This window comes from Delphinus delphis, chromosome 17 (assembly GCF_949987515.2).
Source record: "Delphinus delphis chromosome 17, mDelDel1.2, whole genome shotgun sequence".
Lineage (NCBI taxonomy): Eukaryota > Metazoa > Chordata > Mammalia > Artiodactyla > Delphinidae > Delphinus > Delphinus delphis.
The window spans coordinates 52,783,863-52,807,858 of NC_082699.1; the positions used below are offsets into that span (position 1 = coordinate 52,783,863).

Here is a 23,996-nt window from a genome sequence, read left to right on the forward strand (position 1 = left end):
AACAAGCTGGGTAAATTCTGGCCATTTCTGGCATCTGTACAGAGTGTTAGAACAAAAGCGAATGGAGCAATGGAAGGCCTCATGGGGTTTGTTTTAATTCAGACATGTGTTCAAGGAACTAAAGTGAGAACTGGGGAGGCAGGGAAAAATGAAGTCACCTGGAAATGTTTCCAGAAGAAGGCCTGGCAACACAACAGAGAGGATTTCTGGATGAGGGGAGGGACGGGCTTGGAAGAAAGCAGATGCGAGGCAGGTGGACCAGCTCCCGCACTCTTGCCCTGGGACAAGCAAGGCCAGCGAAGCCTGGCACCTCCCAGGGAGGGGACTTCACCCAGACGCCACGCTCCCACTGTGCCTTCAGAGCTGGGTGCTCGCTGGGCAGAGAGGCAAGGCATTCTGCGAACCAGCTGAGCTGCCAGCAGTAAGCTCCCACGGTCACCTCACCCCACTGTTTAACCCAATGAAGACTATTTAAACTCTCCAGCTTCTGAACGAAATGTTTCTGAATGTCCCTCTGAAAACATTCTCTGCTGATTTTTGTGTGCTGCGTAGCATTTAGAAAGAATGAAGCTCTCTCGTGATCAGATTGTACCCTGCACACAAATTATGCTCTGCCTTGCCATGGATTTGTTTAATGGAACCTTCCCTAGGATCTCAACTCAAAATGACGTCTGGCACGGAGCACACGTTCCCCGGCCAACACTTGGCTGGCCCAGGTCCTCTACCCCACCCCCAACACAAGTCAAGTTTTTTTTTTTTTCCCCCGCGGTATGCGGGCCTCTGGGATCTTCCCGGACCGGGGCATGAACCCATGTCCCCTGCATCGGCAAGCGGACTCTCAACCACTGTGCCACCAGGGAAGCCCACAAGTCAACTTTTAATTCAAGTGTACTCGGTGTTCTCTAGTCTCTCCACCTCTCTCCTCCCCACCCCACAATGTTCTAAGAAAAGCCAAAATGGAATGGAAAAGCAAAGCTGATTATTACAAAACTATTAAGGCCACTCTCTTTAGGACCACTGGAGAGTGTTCACATGGTGATAAAATGAGGAGGGTAAGTAGGAAATGGTAGTCTCGAAGTATCCCCAAACAATTCAACAGTATGTAACTAATTCCTGTGGCCTGCTTCTATAAGCACCCCAAAGAGACAAAACCAACAAGGCTCAAAAGGAACAAATGCACTAAAACTGAATTCCAAAATCTCCTTGGTGTAGAGCATCACAAAAATATCTTCTAGGCTCTAGCAGGGCATATCCATCTGTTCACAAATATCTAGTAAGGACCTACTAAGTTTTAGGCACTGTGCTAATTATGGAGGGCACAAAGGCAAATGGCCCCATGTTCAAAGTTTACCCCTGTGCGCCAACATATTTTTAGGGACACATACCTAAGGTGGTAAAAATTATTTTTTAAATGCAAGGAATTGATAAAACACACATTTGAAGACAGTAGTTACCTCTGGGGAAAGGCAGAGAATGGGATCTGGGAGAGCACACAGGCAGCTTCGGTGGTGGTAATTCTTGAAGTGAAAGGTGGGTCACAGTGTTTGCTTTATTGTTATACTGCATAGCTTACGTGTATGTTATATCTGTTCTTTATCTGCGTCATATTATATACATAATATTTTAAAAGAAATAATGCAGCATAAATAAATTTTAAATAAAAAATAAAATGGGGGTGTGGAAGAAGGAAGAAAGGAAGGAAGGAAGGGAGGAAGGAAGGAAGGGAAGGAAGGACGGAAAAAAGCATGGTCCATGTCCTAAAGAGGCTCACATCCTAGTAGATGAAAGAGCCGTCTAAAAAATAAGTATTAAATACAACATGGTGGGCTTCCCTGGTGGCGCAGTGGTTGAGAGTCTGCCTGCTGATGCAGGAGACACGGGTTCGTGCCCCGGTCCGGGAAGATCCCACAGGCCGCGGAGCGGCTGGGCCCGTGAGCCATGGCCGCTGAGCCTGCGCATCCGGAGCCTGTGCTCCGCAACGGGAGAGGCCACAACAGTGAGAGGCCCGCGTACCGCAAAAAAATAAATAAATAAATAAATAAATACAACATGGTAACCATGACAATAGAATTTTTTTAAAACTCTAAGGAAGTATACAGTACTAAAGTTAACGGCAATGGCATGTAAAATTCAGATCCCCAAGTGTCTTTGCACTTAAAACCGAGTCTTACCCTTTATAAGTGTCAATATAGCATGACTTCCCCTGGGACTCTTTTCAGAACCCCAAAGTCTGGGTTCCACGGCCCTCCTCTGTGTACTCACGGGACCTGGTACTTCCCCCAGAAACATATCACATCACACATGTACAGGGAGCCCTTGGTTTTACTGTTGTATTTTGGTGCCTGGCTCACTGGCTGGCACATCAATAGTTGCTGAAAAAACAAATGAGTTGAAGCAACTGACAAAGGATTAATCTCCAAAATATACAAGCAGCTCACGCAGCTCAATATCAAAAAAACAAACAACCCAATCCAAAAATGGGCAGAAGACCTAAACAGACAATTCTCCAAAGAAGATATACAGATTGCCAACAAACACATGAAAGGATGCTCAACATTACTAATCATTCATTACAGAAATGCAAATCAGAACTAAAATGAGGTATCACCTCACACCAGTCAGAACGGCCATCATCAAAAAATCTACAAACAATAAATGCTGGAGAGGGTGTGGAGAAAAGGGAACACTCTTGCACTGTTGGTGGGAATGTAAATTGATACAGCCACTATGGAGAACAGTATGAAGGTTCCTTAAAAAACTAAAAATAGAACTGCCATATGACCCAGCAATCCCACTACTGGGCATATACCCTGAGAAAACCATAATTCCAAGAGTCATGTACCACAATGTTCATTGCAGCTCTATTTACAATAGCCAGGACAGGGAAGCAACCTAAGTGTCCATCGACAGATGAATGGATAAAGAAGATGTGGCACATATATACAATGGAATATTACTCAGCCATAAAAAGAAATGAAATTGAGTTATTTGTAGTGAGGTGGATGGACCTAGAGTCTGTCATACAGAGTGAAGTAAGTCAGAAAGAGAAAAGCAAATACCGTATGCTAACACATATATATGGAATCTAAAGGAAAAAAAAAAGGTTCTGAAGAACCTAGGGGCAGGACAGGAATAAAGACGTAGACATAGAGAATGGGCTTGAGCACACGGGGAGGGGGAAGGGTAAGCTGGGACGAAGTGAGAGAGTGGCACAGACATATATACACTACCAAATGTAAAATAGCTAGCTAGTGGGAAGCAGCTGCATAGCACAGGGAGATCAGCTCGGTGCTTTGTGACCACCTAGAGGGGTGGGATAGGGAGAGTGGGAGGGAGAGGTAAGAGGGAGGAGATACTGGGACATATGTATGCGTATAGCTGATTCACTTTGTTATACTGCAGCAACTAACACAACAATGTAAAGCAATTACACTCCAATAAAGATGTTAAAAAACAAAACAAATGAGTAGCATTACTGGGTTCAGGTCTGTTAAGTGGTGGCTGAGACTGAAGAGAAAAGGAAGGGTGGAAACGCTAAGCTGGAGAATCCTATCCAAGACTCAAGAATGCCCCAGCTTTGCACAGACAAAACCCCTTCATTGTCCCTGATAAGCTGGGCTCGGCAGTGTAGAAGACCACAGCACCGCCCGCAGATCCTGAACCACTGCTCTCTATGCACTAATGTTTCTCAGCTTGGATCCTTCGCTTCTTCCACAAACGCTAAGGGGAAAAACATTGGATGTCAGGCAGTAACCCAGTATCAGGTTCAGGCAGAGCCTCCATCTCTCAAGAACAGTCAGGCCTGCCAGTCGCCTGGGCAGAAATGAGATCTTCCTGGCAGAGGCTTGCAGAGCCTGCATATCTCAGCCACAGGGGTGAGCCCAAGAGGCCAAAGATGAGGGAAGATCCAGTTTCTCTGAATAATGTGTGCTGCCACACAAGACAAGGGGACATCCTTCCCTCTGAAACTGCCACAAACTCTCTCAGATGCAAAAGCACTAGGCAAATAGAACTGTCAACTGAGACCTCAGAATGCTCCTCAGATGTCAACAAAAGGATGTGATCCCCAGCTCATGACAGCAGCACCAAGCACCTAACAAACACTTGACAAATTGTGCACTGTCAGAGCATGTGCCTGTCTGATTAGTAACAATGGAAAAGGAAGTGGGTCATTATTTTGGTCACGGACCAGTATCATACAGATAAAAGGTCACCGTGCCAGTGGGGATATTGCTATGGATTTAACTTTTGCCTTGAAACATTGCAAGAGACGGCTTATTCTAGCTTGATTATCTGAGTGATATTGCAACAGAAATCGTGTTTAGCAGAATATATTTAGCTCTATGTTTGGACATACAGTGAGTCCCAAGTTCCCAACCTCTAGAGACCTCATTTTAAATTGCATCCTACAAATGTCCTCCCCTTTTTTTCCATTCAAGCAAATTGGTATAGCCCTTGTTCTACTTGCCACATTCTTTCCAGGGCAAACAGATGGAAGGAAGAGAACATGCCAGAAAGAAGAAATGGAAACTGAAAATGACATTACAATGAAAATAAAGCTGCAAAATATTATCTGGGTCAACTCTTCATACGTTTTAAAATCAGCACCAGCAGGCTCTGCACATATGGCATTGGTTTTATATTTTTTTGGTTCAGATGTCACACAGGATTAGTGCAAAAGGAAAAATCCCAGCATGGAACCTATTTTTATACAGATTAATCAATCATTTCGCATCTCTTCCTTTCCCATCATTCCCCAAACTTTCAGCTTAATGAAACTGCTCTCATTCAAAATATGTCGTTTACTGCACTCTGAACGGAAATCCTTTCAGGAAAGGAAGTGGGCTTAGAATTTGAACCTAGGTTTTTAAATGTCACATTTTTAATTCAAGTTATAAATATTAACTAGACTTAGGCTATGGCCCAGCCCCTTTTAGCTTATAGCCATTGTGGAGTCCTACATATCCATCAGTGGTAGCAAAACAAATTGGCAAACATTTTATTATGTAGATATAGATATAGCCATTTAACGAAAACAGAAAGCCACACATTTGAAAAGAGAAACCTACTGCATATTTCACGTTTTGTTCTGTTGTCTACATTTTCAAGTACACTGAATGTCATAATTCCCATCGGAAAACCAAGCACACAGTTAGGTTCTTAGTAAGTATTTGCTAGGAAATTTGATAGGCTGAATGGCATCAAACCAAAGAATTGTTCAAGTTATTCGCTACAGCCTCCCTTAACTACAAGGCATTGTGAAAATGATGACGGTGATGCTTACAGTAATCATAATACAACAGCAGTGACTGTTTAGTGTACGTCATGTGCCACTGATGATGTCATTGAATTTTCAAAGCAGCCTTGTGTCATAGGTACTATGATTATTCCATTATACAGATTAGGAAACAGAGAGGAAATTCCGATATTTTGAGGTTGAAAAAAATCCCATACAATGCTGGTTTTCAGAGATGGGCAGGAGAATTGATCACAGACACGTTGAAAAAGGGAAATGGAGCCTTATAATACTCATGAGGTGAAAAACTTTGGAGAAAGTGTCATCGACATCGTTTCCAGGTCTCCAAAACCATGATCACTACAGAGTTCATCATGCACCTTTATTTGTCTGCTGCCCCTTTGATGGGTGGAAATTATATTTATAAAATATGAAGGCAGTGACCTAAAGCTCGACCTCAGTGACAAAGTCAGAGCCAGAGGAGCCACCAGTAGGTTCACATCCTCAAAGGGTGGTACCTTTTCACCATTTGGGGCAATTAAAATTGAGCCATGACTAACAGTTAGAAGAGATGACATTACACTGGTTGTCCTTTGCATGAATGGTCAGTCATGAGTACAGAAAATAAGAGACATTTACAGTCTAGTGTAATACTCTGTGCTCCCTCTTTTATGCGATTAAAAATGAATCTCTGTTTATACCAATACAGTACATGTTCTGCTTTTTGTTTAGAGCTGCTAGATGCCAGCTACCTTCTGTGAAAATCTAATTTTACACAATTTTAAAGTTATTGAACTAGACTTGGTGTTACCATACACACAGTCTTTTGTTTCCACTAATTAATTTTAACACCACAGGCATTAATCATTTGCCCAGCAAATGAAAATTGCTTTAAGATGACTCATGTGTTTTACAACATTGCAAACCCAACCCTTATGCTCTTGGAATGTACAGTAAAGAGGAAGTATTAGAGCAAATCAGTTAATAAAAAGAAAATTCTTCCACATCCCAATTCCACAGTCATGGAGAGTTTTAGAATTTCTACTGGATGCTACATGAGAAAAGTAAATTAAAACTGGTTAGAGAGATGGTCTCCGAATAATTTCCATGGTGAACTGGCAGATATGAGCACATGAGCGAGATCTCTCTTGAAAATAAGCACATCGAGTTTCAGTCTACACAGAGGCCCACTGCAAACTCTGTGCAGTGCCAATTAGCATTAACTGTGGCTGTGCTCATCTATTCCCACAGCACGTTGCTGGGTAAGGCCAAGCTCTGCATTTACAAATGCAGCAAGCAATGCTCAGAGTTAGAAGAGCATTCTAAAATGTAATCGTCCATGGTCAATCTTTTTCCCTTTGGCTTCGAATGGCAGACTCACAAATGACAAGGGGTATTTAAAACAATATATGTGTGTATTTTTAAAAGTTTAGATCCAGATTCTGCATTCAGAATATCTGGAAGGCGAGTGGAAAATTTGTTTTTAGACTACACTTTTAGCCTACCACAACTAACTTGACACACACATATACACAAAGAGCATATGCTCTGGGATCCAATATAATTATTTACTTACTGTGACTAATATGACTTACTTAGAAGGTAAGCTCCGTAGACTTTCATGGCAAACACTGCCTCTGCAAACAGCCTCCCACCACAGGCTGGGCTATGTCTTGTGCAGAAATACAGTGTGTGCAGCTCAGCTCATCTCTCCGTGGAGTACAGTCTCAGAGTGGGGTATCCATGGAGACCGAGCCTCCTACTTGTGCAGGGCAAGGAAGTTACTCCGCTGGGCACCATAGCAACAGGAGGCAGAGGGGAGGTTGGCCAATCAGGGAAGAGCACAGGAGCTTCTCCCTGGTGACTGCAGCATTTCAAATGAAACCATCGCCCTCATGAATGAACACAAAGCATTTAAGGAAACATCAAATTGTCAAACAGAAGTAAATGCGTACACAACAGTCAAGGCTAATCCTTTGACAATTACGGAGCAACACTGTGAGTCTTTCCACAATGATTAAATCCGAAAGATCAAGGAAGAAATTACATCCAAACCCCACACAGTCCTACATTTAATGGCAAGCATGTGATGCTTTGAGGAAAATACTTGGTGTACTTCGTGAATTCCAGCTATTTAAATATGCAACGCACTTCACAGTGCTTCCCAGGAGACAGGAACAGGAGACATCCATTGTTCTGATGGGGGAGAATGGAGTCGAGCGCTCCCTAGGACAACTGTTGGCATAGCGCTTCCAAACAGGAGTTTGCTTAGAGTAATAAGCACGTTTATCAAGCTTCCAGCAAAGCCCTCCATTGTATCAGAATAATTCTAACTAAGAAGGCATCCATGATAAAATAGGGCCAATGCAGACAAGATGGTGAGTGAACATTCAAATGCCTTGAAGCTGTGCTATTTGCAAACTCTCTTCATTTCTCATTTAATCATGGTAACGATCATTTATTGAGCACATACTGTAGACCAGGCAAATACTGTAACTAGAAACACAACTTCTTACCAGATGCAGACTCTGATCTTTGCAAAGATACAGGATGTGCATGTTTACTTCTTAGTGCTGTGCAGTATTTACTCCACGCATATACAGGCCTATCTCATTTTATTGCGCTTTGCTTTATTGCACTTTACAGACATTGTGTTTTTTTTACAAACTGAAGGCATATGGTAACCCTGAGCTGTCAGATGATGATTTGCATTTGATAGCATAAAGTATTTTTAAATTAAGATATGTATATTTTTTAGACATAATGCTATTGCACATTTACTAGACTACAGTACAGTGTAAATATAACTTTTATATACTCCAGGAAACCAAAAAATTCATGTGACTCACTTTATCACAATATTCACCTTACTGCAGTGGTCTGGAACCAACCCACAGTATCTCTAAGGTAGGCCTGTACTCTGTTACATACTTAACATATTTTACGATTCTCACAGCAACCTTAGAAGGATAAGCATTAATTGTTCCTCCATATTATAAAAAAAAAGAGAAAACATTTCCTTATGTTTACAAAAGAAACTCTCCTGCCCCCTGACTCCCCCTCCCCTCACTGCTGGGCAGGTGACCTGGTCCACCCTATTCAATGTCTAAATACAAGGTGAGGTACCTTCCTCCTTATATTAAAGTTGTTCCAAAGCCTCTTATTATAGAGCTCTCTCTTATAATTACCTTCGTTGAACAAAAAGTGTCATCTGAAAAAGATACATCAGTCTGAATTGACCTCAGTCGGTGCTAGTTTGGGCCGCCTTCAGAGATCAACTGATGGGATTGTTTAAAATGAAGAAGGCCAAGAAATTCAAAACCAGATTTTGTAATTATTCCTGTCATATGACTTCTCCAACCTTTTAAAGATCAATTTAAATAGCAATAGTCAATGGTTAAGTTGTAGACTGAAAAACATATTCTTTGCTAACTAAACTCAGGAACTGAATAGCTTTGGGTAGTGACGGATACTTACATTGCATCTACAGGAAAACAGAAAAACCAGCTGTCCCGTGCTATCCATGGATGTTGTGATAGCCTGCTCTTTGCCCTCCAATGTCCACCTCATTCTCCCCTTCTTCCATAATAATAGGTGCCCAGGTGACTAAGATGTCCTGGGATATAATTGGAAACGACACGTGTCACTTCTGTGCTCTGACCTTAAAATGACTGGGTGAGTATCCCCCGGTCCCTCTCCCCCTTCCTTCTGCCTGGTATAGGACAGCTGGCCTGACACAGCTGCCTACCAGCCTCGGTCAACCAAACACTTATGTACTGTTTTATGAGACAGATCAACTCCTGTCTAATTTTAACCTCTGGATTTGGGGGCGTTTTTTTACATTAACTTAACTCATACCCTCACAGTACTTGTAGGCTTGAAAACAATACCCAATAAAAGCACCAGACATGCCTTCGAAACTGCTTTATATTAAACAAATTGGGCAGCAGTGAAGATAATTTGCTCTGGAAAAGATGGCTGAGTTGAAAGGTAGCTCGAACGATAAGCAAGACAATAAATTTTTTATATTAACTATGAATAACAAGATCAATGTTACTAAATTAATAAGAGTATAAATTGGTATGTTTAACTAAAAAAATAAATTTAAAAAACCTATCGGATATTGACTGTTTCATCCATCTCTAAAGGTTTACTCCAGTTAGCAAATAAAATAAAACATTTTTAATCTCATTAGGAAAATGCAGGGCCTTATATTCTGTCATATAACTGTTTCCCTACACTTTGCTATTTTCACTGCCTTCTCATTAATGTACCTGCTTCCAGTTTCATCTCTTGATAATCCGAGTTCCACAGAGCAGCCAAAAGGATCTTGAACATATACATTAAATCGTCTCTCTTAAAACCGGCCAGAGGTTCCCATTGCTCTAAAGACACAAACCTCACCTGCGACAACTCTTCTCCCTTCCTAGGTCACTGCTCTGCCCACTGCCCCCCAAACCCTCCCCAAATGTGAAGGAATATGACTAAGTTCTCAGCTCAACTGTCATCTCCCCAGACACTCCTTGCCCCATGCCCATGACTGTCTATAGCATTACCCTGTTTTCCTTGTCACTATCTGAACTTATCTTGTTTGTCTGCTTGTGTGTGTATCAGCCATCTCCCCCTGTTAAAGGCAGGCTCCAAAAGAATAGGCATCTTTTCCCTTTTTTCCACTCCTCTATCCCGAATGCCTGGAACAGTGGTGTCAGCACAGCGTAAATGCTTCATAAACACTTGTTGAGTGAATGAATGACAGCTGGTCAATCAATGTATAGCCAGGATTCAAACTGAGGTTTAGCAGAAACCTTACACGTGGTGAAGTGAGGGTTGCCGTCCTTCAGACTCCTACACAGTGATCACCTTCCTGCAATGCCACACTCTAATCCATGCATCTTGGAATGTAAGCCCATTGCAGCCAGCTTCCTGAAGCTTACCTCACTTAACCATGGGCTGCATTCACGTAGCTTGCTGCTGTCCCTTGGCTGCTCTCAGATACAGCTTCAGGTGGTAGTAGACCTTAATTCATTGAATTACCCAAATGAACTTACACGACTTTTGCTCAACACGTAACTTTTGTCAATAACCCTACTGTCCACCCATATGCCACACAACAGACTATACTGGTGAGGAAGAAAGAGAGGTCGGAGTACTTATCCCTCTGCTTCCTTTCTTGTCAGGTGCTTTGTTCCTCTACCAAAGTACACGGTTCCCTCACATGTAGCCTGGGAATTCTCTCCCTCTGGGTCCTGGGTATCTCGACCTTCCTCTGGCCTCTGGCCTCTTCAGGATGGGGGAAGGGCTCCAAGCCATTACCATCGCCGTACTTGTTGGATTTCCTTAATCAGGCCCATTCCTGTGTATGCAGTGTCTTCAATAAACTCTTCTCAATTAGGACAAAAAAAAAAAAAAAAAAAGCCCAACCTAAAGAATGTATCTGCATGATTTATAACTCTTAGTTTATAGGTTTGTGTGTAAAAGAAGTTTCCAGGTTTATTTCTCTTATGCTGGTAGTTGATAAATATCTTTAATGGTGGGTGTGTGGTCTGCTGGAGTGTCTGCTACGTATGAGAGCCCCATAATGCTTCGTTCTTAACACGTTAGAGCACTTAGCGTCTGGCAGGCTCTCACACCGGTAGCTAGAACACTGTACATGCAATAAATCCTCGTAGACCTGGGATCTGGATGGCAGGGCCTCTGGGAAGAAGAAGATTATAATTCACTAATTCTTAGGGAAAAACCATTAGCAGACCATTTGGCACCGTTACATTGATTGGGTGCATCATCAAAAGCACAGATGGGAGAGAGGCGTGAGAGTAAATATGTAAGTAATCCTGCCATAAAGATAAATACTCAGGTCTCCTCATCATATTTAAGCTTTTTTTCACTGGTCTGGTCTCTGCTGGGGGGAAGGGATAGACTATAAAATAGTTCACCATAAAACATTCTCTGCTGTATCCTGGGGGAACGTTGTTTCTCTCAGAGTGAAAGAAAGTTTCAGAGATCGATTTCGGTATCAGTGCAAAAGCTCTTGTTTAAGTTGACAAAGCCTAATGATCTTTGTTTACGAAAGTATTTTTTTTTTTTGCGAAAAGTATTAATGACATGCAGGGCAGCACATAAAACATTGTGACAAGTACAGAAAGGACTAGTTCATGATTAAGCAGAAAATCCTGAAGACCTTAACATTTCTTTGATGTTGACATCCTCAGGGTTTATTTTACTGACCTGCATCCAAACAGCCTCCTGTGTTTAACTTTCTGTATTTCATTGAAGTTACACTGAGGTTCACTGATTCTGTTACCAGCAACAGCCAGCATGATCTGTATACGGACTGTATCAGCTAATCTATAGGGCTCTACAGATATTTTTTAAAAATCCCTGTCTTATATCAATACATCTTTCTCAATTGTCACACTCTCCTATTAATTAGGAATAATTAAAATTATTCCTTTGAAGTCAGACCTTAGACGCAGTGCAGTAGTTAAGAGTTAGAAGCAAGACTACCCTGTTTAAAATCCATTTACAAACTGTGTGACCTTGCATGAATTAACCTCTCTATGCCACAGTTTCTCTATCTGTAAAATACGGGAGAATGATTTCACTTTCTCACACTGATATTGGGATTAAATGAGTAAAGTCCTTGGAATTTTGCCTGGGACAGTCAGGGCTCAATAAATATTAGCTAAAACAATTTTTAATCAAGCTTCAGAGTCATGCAAGCCCACAACATTTAATATATTCTTCCAGATATCTTCGGTATCTGAAATAGACTTAAGCCTTTATTTGAGGCTGGGCTTTGCTGCTGGAAGAACTTTGATTGAAACTGTAAGCTATTAGAAAAGTACTGCCCCTTGCCAAAGAATGCAGCATGTTTCCATTTAACCAAAATCTCTTTTAGCACTAAAATTTTAATTTTTCCACTCTATGAAAACATTTCTAAAATGTTCAAGACGTTTTCCTGCCCTCATACACATTATTTTCTGCCAACTCCACCATCACACTGACTCAGTCTGTTTCTGGAACATTAATTATTGCATTAAGTGCTACAAAACATTTAAAGCCTGAAACACTTAGAAGGCCACTACGCTTTTCAGTGGTCTTTTGTCTGCTTTTTCATATTTTCCCATCTCTTTCTTCATTGTCAAGCCAACAGCTGTCAGTTAATGCTCTTTTCAGTGCCCTCCTGTAGCAAACACTCCCCCCCATGTTATGTGAATTGGGAGACATGACCTCCTAGAATTTTTTTGAAATAAACATATAAGTTCTGTGGACAGTTTTAAGGGTTTTCCTGTAAACAAAGTGCAAGGAATTTCTGATATCTATTTTAAGAGCAACAAATGACCATTCTTAACATTTACTAAGGAGTTACTTTGTGCTAGGTCCAATGCTGGGCATTTTACATTCTTTAATCTGTTTAGTTGTCACAATAACCCATTTTACAGATGCTGAATACCAAGTTTCCAGAAGATAACAAGTAGCTGAAGAGTGCACAGTTATAAAGAGGTGGTATGGAACTGTGAACCTAGTACACTGGGCTCCTGAGTCTGGTGGTTAGAAGGTGTCCCCCCAGCCCTGCCCTCCCCCCACTTTTTTTCTGAAGAAACAAACTGGGTAAGCTGTGAGTCTCCTCTTTGTAGCTCAAATTATTATAAGAATGTATGTCCCACCCGCACCCCATCCTGTAAACTGTCTCTTTTATTTCACAGAACTAACTTTGAAGTGAAAGGGACAATGCTTGTGATAAGCACGGGAACAGCTGCAGGCTATCGGCTGTGTGTGAAAGAGCCTCAATCTACTAAGGGAACCAGTGTTGATTAATCATTAACCCAGTTGGTGCCTTCAGAGTTTTCCAGCAAATGCCTCTGAATGTGGGAAAGCGTCTTCTTAAAGTAACCCATCCTCTGTTGTTGTTGTGAGGTTATTACAGTTCATCTGGCCAGGTCTCTGATTTCAAAAGCCTGGGTGGTGTCTGATGACAAGGGAATACTAACTTAGTCTGAATGCTGATGGCAGAGGTGACATCTTTCAAATGCAGATTTCAACATTTCAGTTTCTAAATGTGGGTTTCTTTTTAATTATAGTGACCCTAACCATTTGCTCCTGACCTATCTCCTTAACCGGGAGGTGTTTTTTTCTCCCTTTCACATTTTCTAAATATTTGTTTAAATTGTGTAATTCTTCCCCCGCTCTCCCACAAGCCTTGTGTAGGAAGGATTTAGTACTTGCATTTGTAGAACAATAACACTGGGTCTTTTTCTCCTTTGGGTTAAGATGCTCCCCAAGTAGAAAATCAAGCATTAAAGGAGGCCCAGGAATGTCATTTAATGTCCTAGCACAGAAATCCAATTAGGCCTTTCCTTTCTAGGTGAGAAAAATCTCATCAGGAAAACTGACTGTGAACTACATATAGGAAAAGCACCTGGGAGAAGGAATGGTAGCACCGCAGATCCCTCAAAAAGTATTGGGATTTTATATACACACTACTATATATATAAAATAGATAACTAATAAGGACCTACTGTATAACACAGGGAACTCTACTCAATAATCTGTAATGACCTATATGGGAAAAGAATCTAAAAAAGAGTGCATATATGTGTATGTATAACTGATTCACTTTGCTGTACAGCGGAAACTAACACAACATTGTAAATCAACTATACTCCAATAAAAATTAATTATTAAAAAAAAAAGTTCCCAATCAGAATGCCTTCATTCCCTTCCTTTTAATCTGTACTGCAGCCCAGATTTATTGTAGTTTTCTGCCTTAAACGATAAGGTCCCTAAGAGCAGGGATGATGTTGAGGTCATCTTTGCTTATCTTTCCCATGTTCCCCCCACACTACACATGATTCCTTGTGCACTCTATTCTCAGAGAAGTATTTACTGAACACCTACCTGATGACAGACATTGTATTACACTCTGGAGATTCAGTCTTAAATGTGTGCTGAGTTGACATGAAAAAGGCAAAGCCATTATTCAACTGAACTGCAGGGGTGTTTTCTTCCGCTCTTTGGTGGTAATTTTTAATTAAATCTGCATAGGCATTAAGTGATAGAAGCCAAAATGACAGAAGGCTCACTGCCTCCAAGAAGTTCCAACACGAGTCCTGCTTGGCGGAAAGCAGGGCTTTCATGCTGGGCGCGTGCCACAGTACCCTGCTGGAGAGGTGCTGGCGTGCTCAGCTCACCTTTCAGAGCCCTTCCTGGCATCCTGTGACACAGTTCTCTTCTCCTTCTGCATTAGATACTCAGTAAATATTATTAGCTCTTTATCTGAATGACCAAAGGGGCATTTCTATAACTCCCTTCTGAGATGAACAGCAGTTTCCAGAATCTAGAACAACGGACCTAAAATAAAACGAGCCCAGGTTAATGTTAAAGGGCCCTTGAGCATCTGTATAAGAGACACTAATTGCTTGCTATTTTAATAAACTGGTATTGGTCCTAAGGAGTCGATTTATTTAAAAAAAGTAGAGCGCACATCAAGAGCGGAAGATGAGTTTAGGCTGAGGGGAGATGGTCACCTGGGGACAGAGGAGGTGGAACATTTTAACCGGAGAGCAGTATCTTCTTGTGGTTTAACAGATTATGTCTCTGCATTTTATAATTTTTGGAGTCACCCAGGGGCCTCGGTTCCAGGATTTCCTCTCCTCCTATTTATGAGAATGACAGATTTATTCTGCTGAAAGTTCAGAGAACTATAGGTCACGGTGCAGATTGTTCGAAATACAAAGAGCTTACTGTCCAGAATTGGGGCCCAGTCAAAAGCTCGAGCAATGGTTTTTAGTGATGACATTAGGAATTTCAGGCAACTAAGAAATAACCTTTAGGGACCCCTGTGACCTTGATAAAATGCAAATAAATCAAAAAACCACGAGGTCAGCACTACTTAGGTGATAAGTTTGCCTCTGAGCAATTAAACCAGAAGCAGTTGACAAAGGCCCTGTCTCAGGCTCTGCCTCTGGGCAAGGGTCATTAAACTAGGAGTCATAAATCCTAATAAAGGAGACCCATGAAACCTCAGAAATAGTATGTGATATTCTGTGTGTGTTTTTCTGGAGTATGGGTCTGTGGCCTTCACTATTCTCAAATGATCCATTATCAAAACAGCATGAAGAACAACTCTTGTTTTCTTTCCTCCCTTCTTCCCTCCCTCCCCCTCTCCTTTTTATTCTTTTTGTCTGCATGTTCTTCATGAAAGCATAAGGCTTAAACATTCTCAGCAAGACAAATAGTTGATCTTTAGCAAGTATCTTCTGTAGGAACCAGACTTGCTGAGGGTGGATTCTGTACATACACATAGGGTTTTAAATCTTTCATTAAGATATGATTATTCTTATTATGATTATTGAAACAAGGAAGGGCAAGGATAATCTTAACTGCCATTTAAATTTAGGTGGTTCTTGCTGCACCACACTTGTCTCTTTTTTCACTGTTTCTTTGTATTGTCACCACCATAAAATGTTTTTGGAATGGGGCCAGGGGGTGGAGGCGTGGTGAATAACAAAAATGAAATAATTTCAGGTTGCATTCAAGTCCTACAATACCTTCACAATAAAAATCTACTTTTTCTTCACAATCCATGAAGAGGACATTCTTTCCTGCAGCATTTCATATTCTCAATCCCATAGCCTACCTTTGCTGTTGAGGTCAACCAATGTTGATTGTGCCCTCGATACACACCGGCCCCTGTGTGCTAGGAATACAAAAAGAGGATGACAGGGCTTCTGCTCTTAAACTCACATCCTGTATGCTACAGAAGCAGACTCCATTGGTGACTGCTCCCAGGTTAAAAGAAAATTGAGAACATTTCTCAAAGGAAGATATACAAATAGCCAATAAGCACATGAAAAGATGCTCATCATTGGGCTTCCCTGGTGGCGCAGTGGTTGAGAGTCCGCCTGCTGATGCAGGGGACACGGGTTCATGCCATGGTCCGGGAATATCCCACATGCCGCGGAGCGGCTGGGCCCGTGAGCCATGGCCGCTGAGCCTGCGCGTCCAGAGCCTGTGCTCCGCAATGGGAGAGGCCACAACAGTGAGAGGCCCGCGTACCGCAAAAAAAAAAAAAAAAAAAAAAATGCTCATCATCTTTAGCCACCAGGGAAATGTAAATCAAAAGCACAATGAAATACCACTTCACACTCACTAGAGGGGGTATAATCAAAAAGATAGACAATAACAGCTGTTGATAAAGATGTGGAGAAACTGAAACCCTTATACATTGCTGGTGGTTTGTAAAGTGGTGCAGACATTTGGGAATACAGTTTGGCAATTCCTCAAAGGGTTAAACATAGAGTTGTCATATGATTCAGCAATTTCATTCCTAGGTATATACCTAAGAGAACTGAAAGCATCACAAAAACCTGTATATGGATGTCCATGGCACCATTATTCATGATAGCCCCAAAGTGGAAACAATCCAAATGTTCATCATCAACTGTGAATGGATAAGCAAGATGTGGTCTGTCACCACACTAAGGCAAGAGGTTAATAACAGGGGAAACTGGAAGTAGTGGTAGTGAGGGGGGATATAAGAACTCTGTTACTGTCTGCTCAATTTTTCTGTAAACCCAAAATTGCTCAAAAAAAAGTCTATTTTAAAATGTGGTATATCCATACAATAGAATATTACTGAGCCATTAAAAGAATGAAGTACTAATACATGAACCTTGAAAACATTATGCTAAGTGAAAGAAGCCGAACACAAAAGGCCACATATTGTATGATTCCTTTATATGAGATGTCCAGAACAGGCAAATCAGACAGAGGGTAGGCTGGTGGTTGCCAAGGGCTGGAAGAAAGGAAAAGCAGACAGTGACTGCTAATGGGTATGAGGCTTCTTTTGGGGGAGATTAAAATGTCCTGAAATTGGACAGTAGTGATGTTTGTATGATCTTTTTTCTTTTTTTTTTTTTTTTGCGGTATGAGGGCCTCTCACCATTGTGGCCTCTCCCGTTGTGGAGCACAGGCTCCGGACGCGCAGGCTCAACGGCCATGGCTCACGGGCCCAGCCGCTTCGCAGCACGTGGGATCTTCCTGGACTGGGGCACGAACCCGTGTCCCCTGCATCAGCAGGCACTCAACCACTGCGCCACCAGGGAAGCCCTGTATGATCTTTTGAATATGCTAAATACCACTGAAATGTACACTTTAAGAGGGTGAATTTTATGGTATATCAATTATTTCTTAATTTCAAAAAAGGAGAACTGAGTTGGGGGAGGGAGGAAGACAGTTCTGATTCTTGAGTACACAAGGTAATGGTTTATTTCTTGGCTATAATTACAGGACACTCTTCAATTCATTGTCTCTGTCTTAAATATTGGGGGTACCCAACACCTTTTTTACAATGTCCATCTTTCTCTTTTATATGCTGTCTTCTCCATTGTGTACCATTCTCTTTCTTTTTTATATTTTTCCGAAGCAAAGGACTGTTAACAAATTCATCATGACTAACATTTACCAGGAACTATTAGGAAACAGGGGATTTCTTCTTCATACAGTTTAAGTTTTGCTCTCAGACTAAACAACATTCTCTTTGGTTGACCAAAAGCAAGACGAAGAATAATCCATTAAGATATGCTATGCATGTCAATTATTCAGGAAGAACAAAAGCAGAGAGAGATGGAAGAGGACACAGGACCTTCCAATGGCAGCGTACACAGGACCAACCTTTGGCTCCATTGAAATAAAGCCATCTATAGCTCCTTGCACAATAATGATATCACCAAACAAAAATCAGAAGACAAATGTAAGGAATGGGGCTCATGCAAGCCATTAATCTGTCTTTTCAGGCTCATTAATATGTATAGTACAACTGGTGATACTGAAGAAAATAATGCAATATAGGGGTTGTCTCTCAGTGCCAATACTCAGGTCCTTTTATTTTCAAGTTATAACTTTAATTTCACTAAAACTATATTTGTTCATATACTGTATATATTTCTGAGATGGAAAATATTTATTTATATATTGCAAATTCTGAGAACTGACCTTTTCTGATGTTCATGGCATCTCATTCACTGTAATAAAAATCTCCATTTCACCTCATAGCTTTTACTATTTTGTAATTATTGAACATTCTATGTATATATATATTGAATATAGAGCATCATATTCATATTTAAATCTTTAAAAGCAAATAAAATAACTAGGTCAGCAAGTATGCCCAGCCCTACAGATGTGCATCAAGATAACTTGTTCTTTTCACAATTTGTGCACACTTTGAATGGTACCAAGTAATTTCTTAGTATAATTTATGCTAGACTTAATTATATAGTTTAAGTGTCTGTTAGACCATTCAGTTAACATTTCTTCAAATTTCCTCCCTTTTTTACATGTCTTTATAATGGACACATATGTCACTATGCATTCTCAATTATTAACAACTAGTACAGAAAATATTCCACTCTATGCTCTACCTCCTTTACTTAAAAAAAAAAAAAAAGATGTGTCTGGGTGCTAGGTACAGCATTAGTGTTCCCTACCTTGATATCCAGGTGTTTCATTTCAAATTTCATTTGAAATCCCTCTAGTCATATTGCTCCAATAAGAACATGAAGAGTTTACGTACACTCACCTGGCTTTACAAGGCCTGACTTTGGTTCCTTCTTATGTCGAGCTGACTGGATGCTTCCCTCACCAACCATTCCAACTGTGCATTTCTTTCTGATAAAGTCTTCATCACTTCCAGGGCAAAAGCCAACAGGGCTGCTGCCAGCATCCGAGGGCGTTTTCACGGGAGATACTGACTGACTACTAGGACAGCCTGTGTCATCTGGAAGACAAGAATCAATGAGTGTTTAATGAAGAGGGAGGAAATCAATGATGGCAAAGGGAGGGCAGGCAGTGAGCCATGCCCACACGCGCTCACACACGTACTCTGCTCAAGAGGCCCGGGTTGACTCCTGTGGGTGACTTGCCTTTTATTTTCCATATTCTGGCCAATCGTGTTAACAAAGGAAATATCAGCTATTATAAAACATATTTTAAGGCAAAACCTTACAAGATTTTGCATCACAAATACTTCTGTAACATTCTTGTTGTCAAAACCTAAATTAGTTTGTTTTGACCCTTGAGGTAGTATACTTTCGGGTCATAATCGTCCATACATTTTTGATGGGGTAGGTAAAAAAAACGTTTGCCAGAGCAATTCAGGATTATTCATATGAAGTCTTCGGGGTTGTCGGGGTTAGGAAAAAGTTACTTGAATATTATTGACCACACCCAGTTTTTGATTACTGGGCCCATCAAGTGGTTAACAGAGTTTGATAGAGGCGAGAGCTGGCTTTAGGAGTTCAAGAAAGCAGAAGGCAGTGATCCTGTTTTATTATAAAACGCACTCAACCCAAAATACATCAGTCAGATATATTGCTGCTTGGGGTAAATGGGTAAAATAAAAATGATATTCAAATTAAAAATATTCCCTTAACTTTCAAGTTATATATTACTACCATGGTCATTACTATAAGTTACTATGCATGATATGAAGTGACCTGTGTAGATGCTTATAAAGCAAACAGGAAAGTCGCATTGCTGACTCCTATAAATGCTTTCCATATCTATTAAATATTTATAATGGTTGGTTAATTCAGTTATACCGTGGTGAGAACTGTATGGGAATTTAAAGCCAATCAACATTACTTAACAGTATGTCTACTCAAACTAATCAATTAGTGGTAAATCTTCACTGCTAAATAATTCTTTATTACATGGAAATATTTTGATGTCAGAGTTATTTTAGTAACTAAGTGGGCAAAAAGTGAATAAGGACATTTAGTACTAATAACTTTTAGGACTCTTACACTTTTATAAATATTAAAGGAACTAAAATAACTTGCCATCTATCAAAGGCTATCTTAAAACTTCATAGCTTGAATGAAGACAGAAACAGAAGTAGTTCTGAATAAAATATACTGGTTGCCTGAATTAAGATGACTAGAATCCATCTAAAAAGTAATTGCCTTTGCTTCACTTTTGGCCTCTATTTCAATTTTTATTATGAAATATCTAAGTTCCTAGAACAAAGTGAACTTGGCACTAGTAAAATGATGTATTTCTCTTGTATCTTTTTTGACTTTTGGACATAGTAGTCTATATAGGACCTCAATGGTCTGTTTCTGGAAGTAAATGGTTTTTAGTGCACGGTTCATACCTTCTGTCTTTGTTGCTCTTTTAAATGTGCTATGTTCTTCCTGAACTGAAGAGACTTTGTCCCTGAATCACTGTGATGAGACTCCTCTTGGCCACTACTGCTCAGCTATTTCGCTATTGTCCCTGGCTTTCTCCTACATTTGCATGTCCCATTGCTTCAATCCAAAGAAATCTGAGTGCAAAGTTGCTAATTACTCAGACAGATTCCAGCACTTTTACAAGGTTCAACAGGTCTGCACATGGCCTTGGGAGAGCCTGCCTGGTTCCTGATTCCTATCCCAAAGCAGAGAAGCTCAAATGATTGAGGTCTAATCATCCAAAATTACCTATTGTCTTTAAAAGTATTTCCCTATGAGTCAGTTCCATAAATTACTTCTTTTAAAAGAGAGATGGCCCAAATTAACAAAAATCCATGCTTCAGATTCTCTACCCTAAAAGGTAATTTTTCTTGAGAACTCTCAGACTCAAAGGGACAAAATTAAACAATTTCCAGTACTGAGAAACACCGTCGAAATTGTAATTTAAGTAAACAGAAAATGAATGTGTTTTGTTTGGTTCTACTATCATTTTGCCAGAGTTAATAAGAAGGAATGTGGATATGCCATGTTTTCAGTACTAGTCATTTCAAGGATTAAGTACTAGGGTCTGATTAAAAATTGGGGACTGAAGTGATTCAGAATGGTGGCAGTTTAGGGAAGGCAGTAGCAATTTTTCACCTGGCATGTATGCCTCACCTGTCATCAATATTTACAGCCAATAACTCTGGGGGCAAGGACTGAGGAGATGAATACCTAAATAAATCTTTAACTTCAGGTACCTCGTACAGCAATTTGAATCATTACCTAGTAAACAAGTGTTCATTTATCACCTCTTAACTGTCTGGTACTGCACTTCACATTGTGGGGGAAACGAGAGGCATTTGAGACATTGTCTTTCATTAAACAAATATGTATCAAGTCCTGGCACTGAACCAGCCACAGGCACTGTACCCAGCCCCCATACTGATGGAGCTTATAAGTAAGTAAAAGGGGTTGGTAAATATCACTTCCAGCACATAGTTCCTGTAAGCTGCTAAGTCTGTTAAGGCAAATCCATACCCAAGAAAAACTGAGTTATCAGAGAAGCTTGGGGCATGTGCCTGTTTTGTGTAATGGGACCAACACTAACAAAGGAATCTGGTTTTGGAAAGGGCAGGGCCATTAATTTTCCTACTACAGAGACCACACTTTAAGTTATGCAAAGTAAGCCCCGAGCAAAAGCGACAGAGCTTCAGTACCAGAGAGTCATCTGGTCACCTGTGGCACCTGAGGTATTCTCCTCTGTGCAGCACTGAAGAAGTGGTTATTTTTCCAACAAGTCTTGTTTAGGGCCCCTTCCCTCCTCCCCCTTCCCCTTCCCTCCTCTTCCTCCTTTTTAACTTCATGATCAGAGCTGGAAGCAGACCACAAGCCCAGATGAAGATAATATTCCTTTCCAAAATGCACTGCAAGATACTCTTAGTTCACATTTACTCCAAGATTCTAAGAATAGGGAACCAAGTTGATGTTCTTTGCTTGTTCACGTCTAATCACGTGCCAAACTACATGTGGATCCAGCACATATTAAAGAGATTTATTTATTAAACCTGATTCAGTGAAGCACTTTGTGTGTGCCCTCTGTTCTTTGCTGCTACCTTGACTGTTGAATTTGTCTTATAGAATTATAGCTTTTATTACTTATGTTAGTATAAAGAAATTATCAATGAGAAAAACTTCTAATATGACACCATGAGGAAACTGTTTCTGGGCAGGAAACGGCAGAAATCCTGAATGATTTACCCAGAAAAGTGTGGGTTGTTTCAGATTTCCAGAATGGAGAAAAGTAAGAACATTTCAGTCTGGTTTTGGCATAAGGGAAGCTTTCCTCCAAGGCTTTATAGGAAGAGAGTGTAGGAGACTCTCAATTCTACTGGAGAGAAATGGGTTTTTCTTTTAAAACACACTTAAACACGCACCCACACCAGCTCTAACATAGTTGAGTTTTTACATTTCTTTCTCACTATTCATGGTTAAGTATAACTTCATTAAAATAAATACACACGCAATAGGACCATTTTCCATGTTTTGCACAGTGTGATCCATTTGGGATGGATCCATACGAGATGATTTCCTTCCAGGATCAACAATTTAAAATCCCATTTACTTGGGTCCGGGATGGCCCCTGGTGGATCTCAGGTGGTCTAAATGATCACCATCTGCACTGAAGGAGACTAATTTACATGCCCTGTTTTATTTATACTGAGGAATAAGTTCTTCCGCTGATTTGTTCTTGTTTATTTGCTTTGAATACGTCAACCCACAGGATTAAGGATAACTGAAGAATATTTACAGATCCAGGAACCTCCAGAAGTTGTGGCCCACCTCAAGTGCTGTAAGAAATATAATACTGACTAGTTTCCAAATTGGTTTTAAGGGAAAAAATTTTTAATGTCTATAAAGACAGATGAGAGAAGCAGACATCTCATATAATTTTGTAGTCTGGAGGTTGTTAAAAAATGATTTTTAATCTACTTTCCTCTCCCTTTACATTACAAGCTTTTTGAGAATACAGGATATAGTTAATAATTGTAAAATGACTCTACTTATAATTCTGAAAAAAGTGTGTATAAGTATCTTTTAAGATAATTTGTATCTTATTCTAAATGGACTAAAGAAACTTGCTAAATTAAAGAAAATCTGTTGGGTTGTTAAAATTTTAACAGATTTTTAAATTATAACAGTAATAATCTTTAATGCAGAAGATGTAGAGCACAGAAAAGTACAAAGAAGTGAAAAAAAAAAGGGGGGGGGGATAATATTTTCCTATAATTGTACTGCCCAGAAAAAATATTTAACTATTTGGCGTACTTCTTACTGATTTTTATACATAGGATTTACTTGCTTGCTTGCTCTTTGTTTTGTTAAAATTTCAACATACATTATAGTTTCATCACTCTGTTATCGAAAATTTCTCCCTGGAATTTGTCAGGCTAGAAAGAAAGAAGCTACTAAGACTAACAGTAGCCAACACAAAGGGGCCCCACTGGCCAAAGATGGAATAATTTGAGCATCAGAAAGAATAATAAATGCAAATGACTGATAATCATTGGATATACTTTAAAGGTCTATGAGTTCATAGTAATACAAAATAAAACTAAAAAAAGAAAGGCCCTTTCAACTCCCCCAAAATCCCAACCCACTGGAAATCTTTGGAAGTGACCCAGGGGCCAATTCTTTATATTGAAATTTGGCAATTAAAAGGAAAGAAAGAATTAATATATATCCTGATTGTAGAAAATGTTACTGGACAAACTGTATTTCAGGATAACTTAAATCGCTCATTGACATTGGAAAGTTCTCCCTTACAGAAGCATTCTGGTTAATGAAAGTAGATGGAATAGCAGAAAATTACTACAGTTGACCTTTGAACAACATGCGGGTTAGAGGTGCTAACCTCCATACAGTCGAAAACCCACGTGTAACTTAGCAGTGGCCCACCACATATGTGGTTCTATACCCAAGGATTCAACAAACAGCCGATCATGTAGGACTGTAGTATATCTCCATTTTAAAAATCTGAGTATAAA

At 40.2% G+C, this 23,996-nt stretch overlaps 1 protein-coding gene across 9 annotated transcripts in view; it reads right to left on the reverse strand.

The window, feature by feature from the left end:
- Nucleotides 1-23,996, reverse strand: part of SYBU (syntabulin) — a 112,889-nt gene that overhangs the window by 29,599 nt on the left and 59,294 nt on the right. For 7 of the 9 annotated variants that reach the window (XM_059995080.1, XM_059995078.1, XM_059995081.2 and 4 more), the window contains 2 exons: nucleotides 18,819-19,016; nucleotides 15,876-15,935 (listed from right to left, as the gene is read on the reverse strand). In XM_059995080.1, the coding sequence (XP_059851063.1) occupies nucleotides 15,876-15,935; nucleotides 18,819-19,016 (258 nt within the window). The remainder of the gene's footprint in view (nucleotides 1-15,875; nucleotides 15,936-18,818; nucleotides 19,017-23,996) is intronic. The other 2 variants (XM_059995082.1, XM_059995076.1) reach the window with 1 other exon arrangement.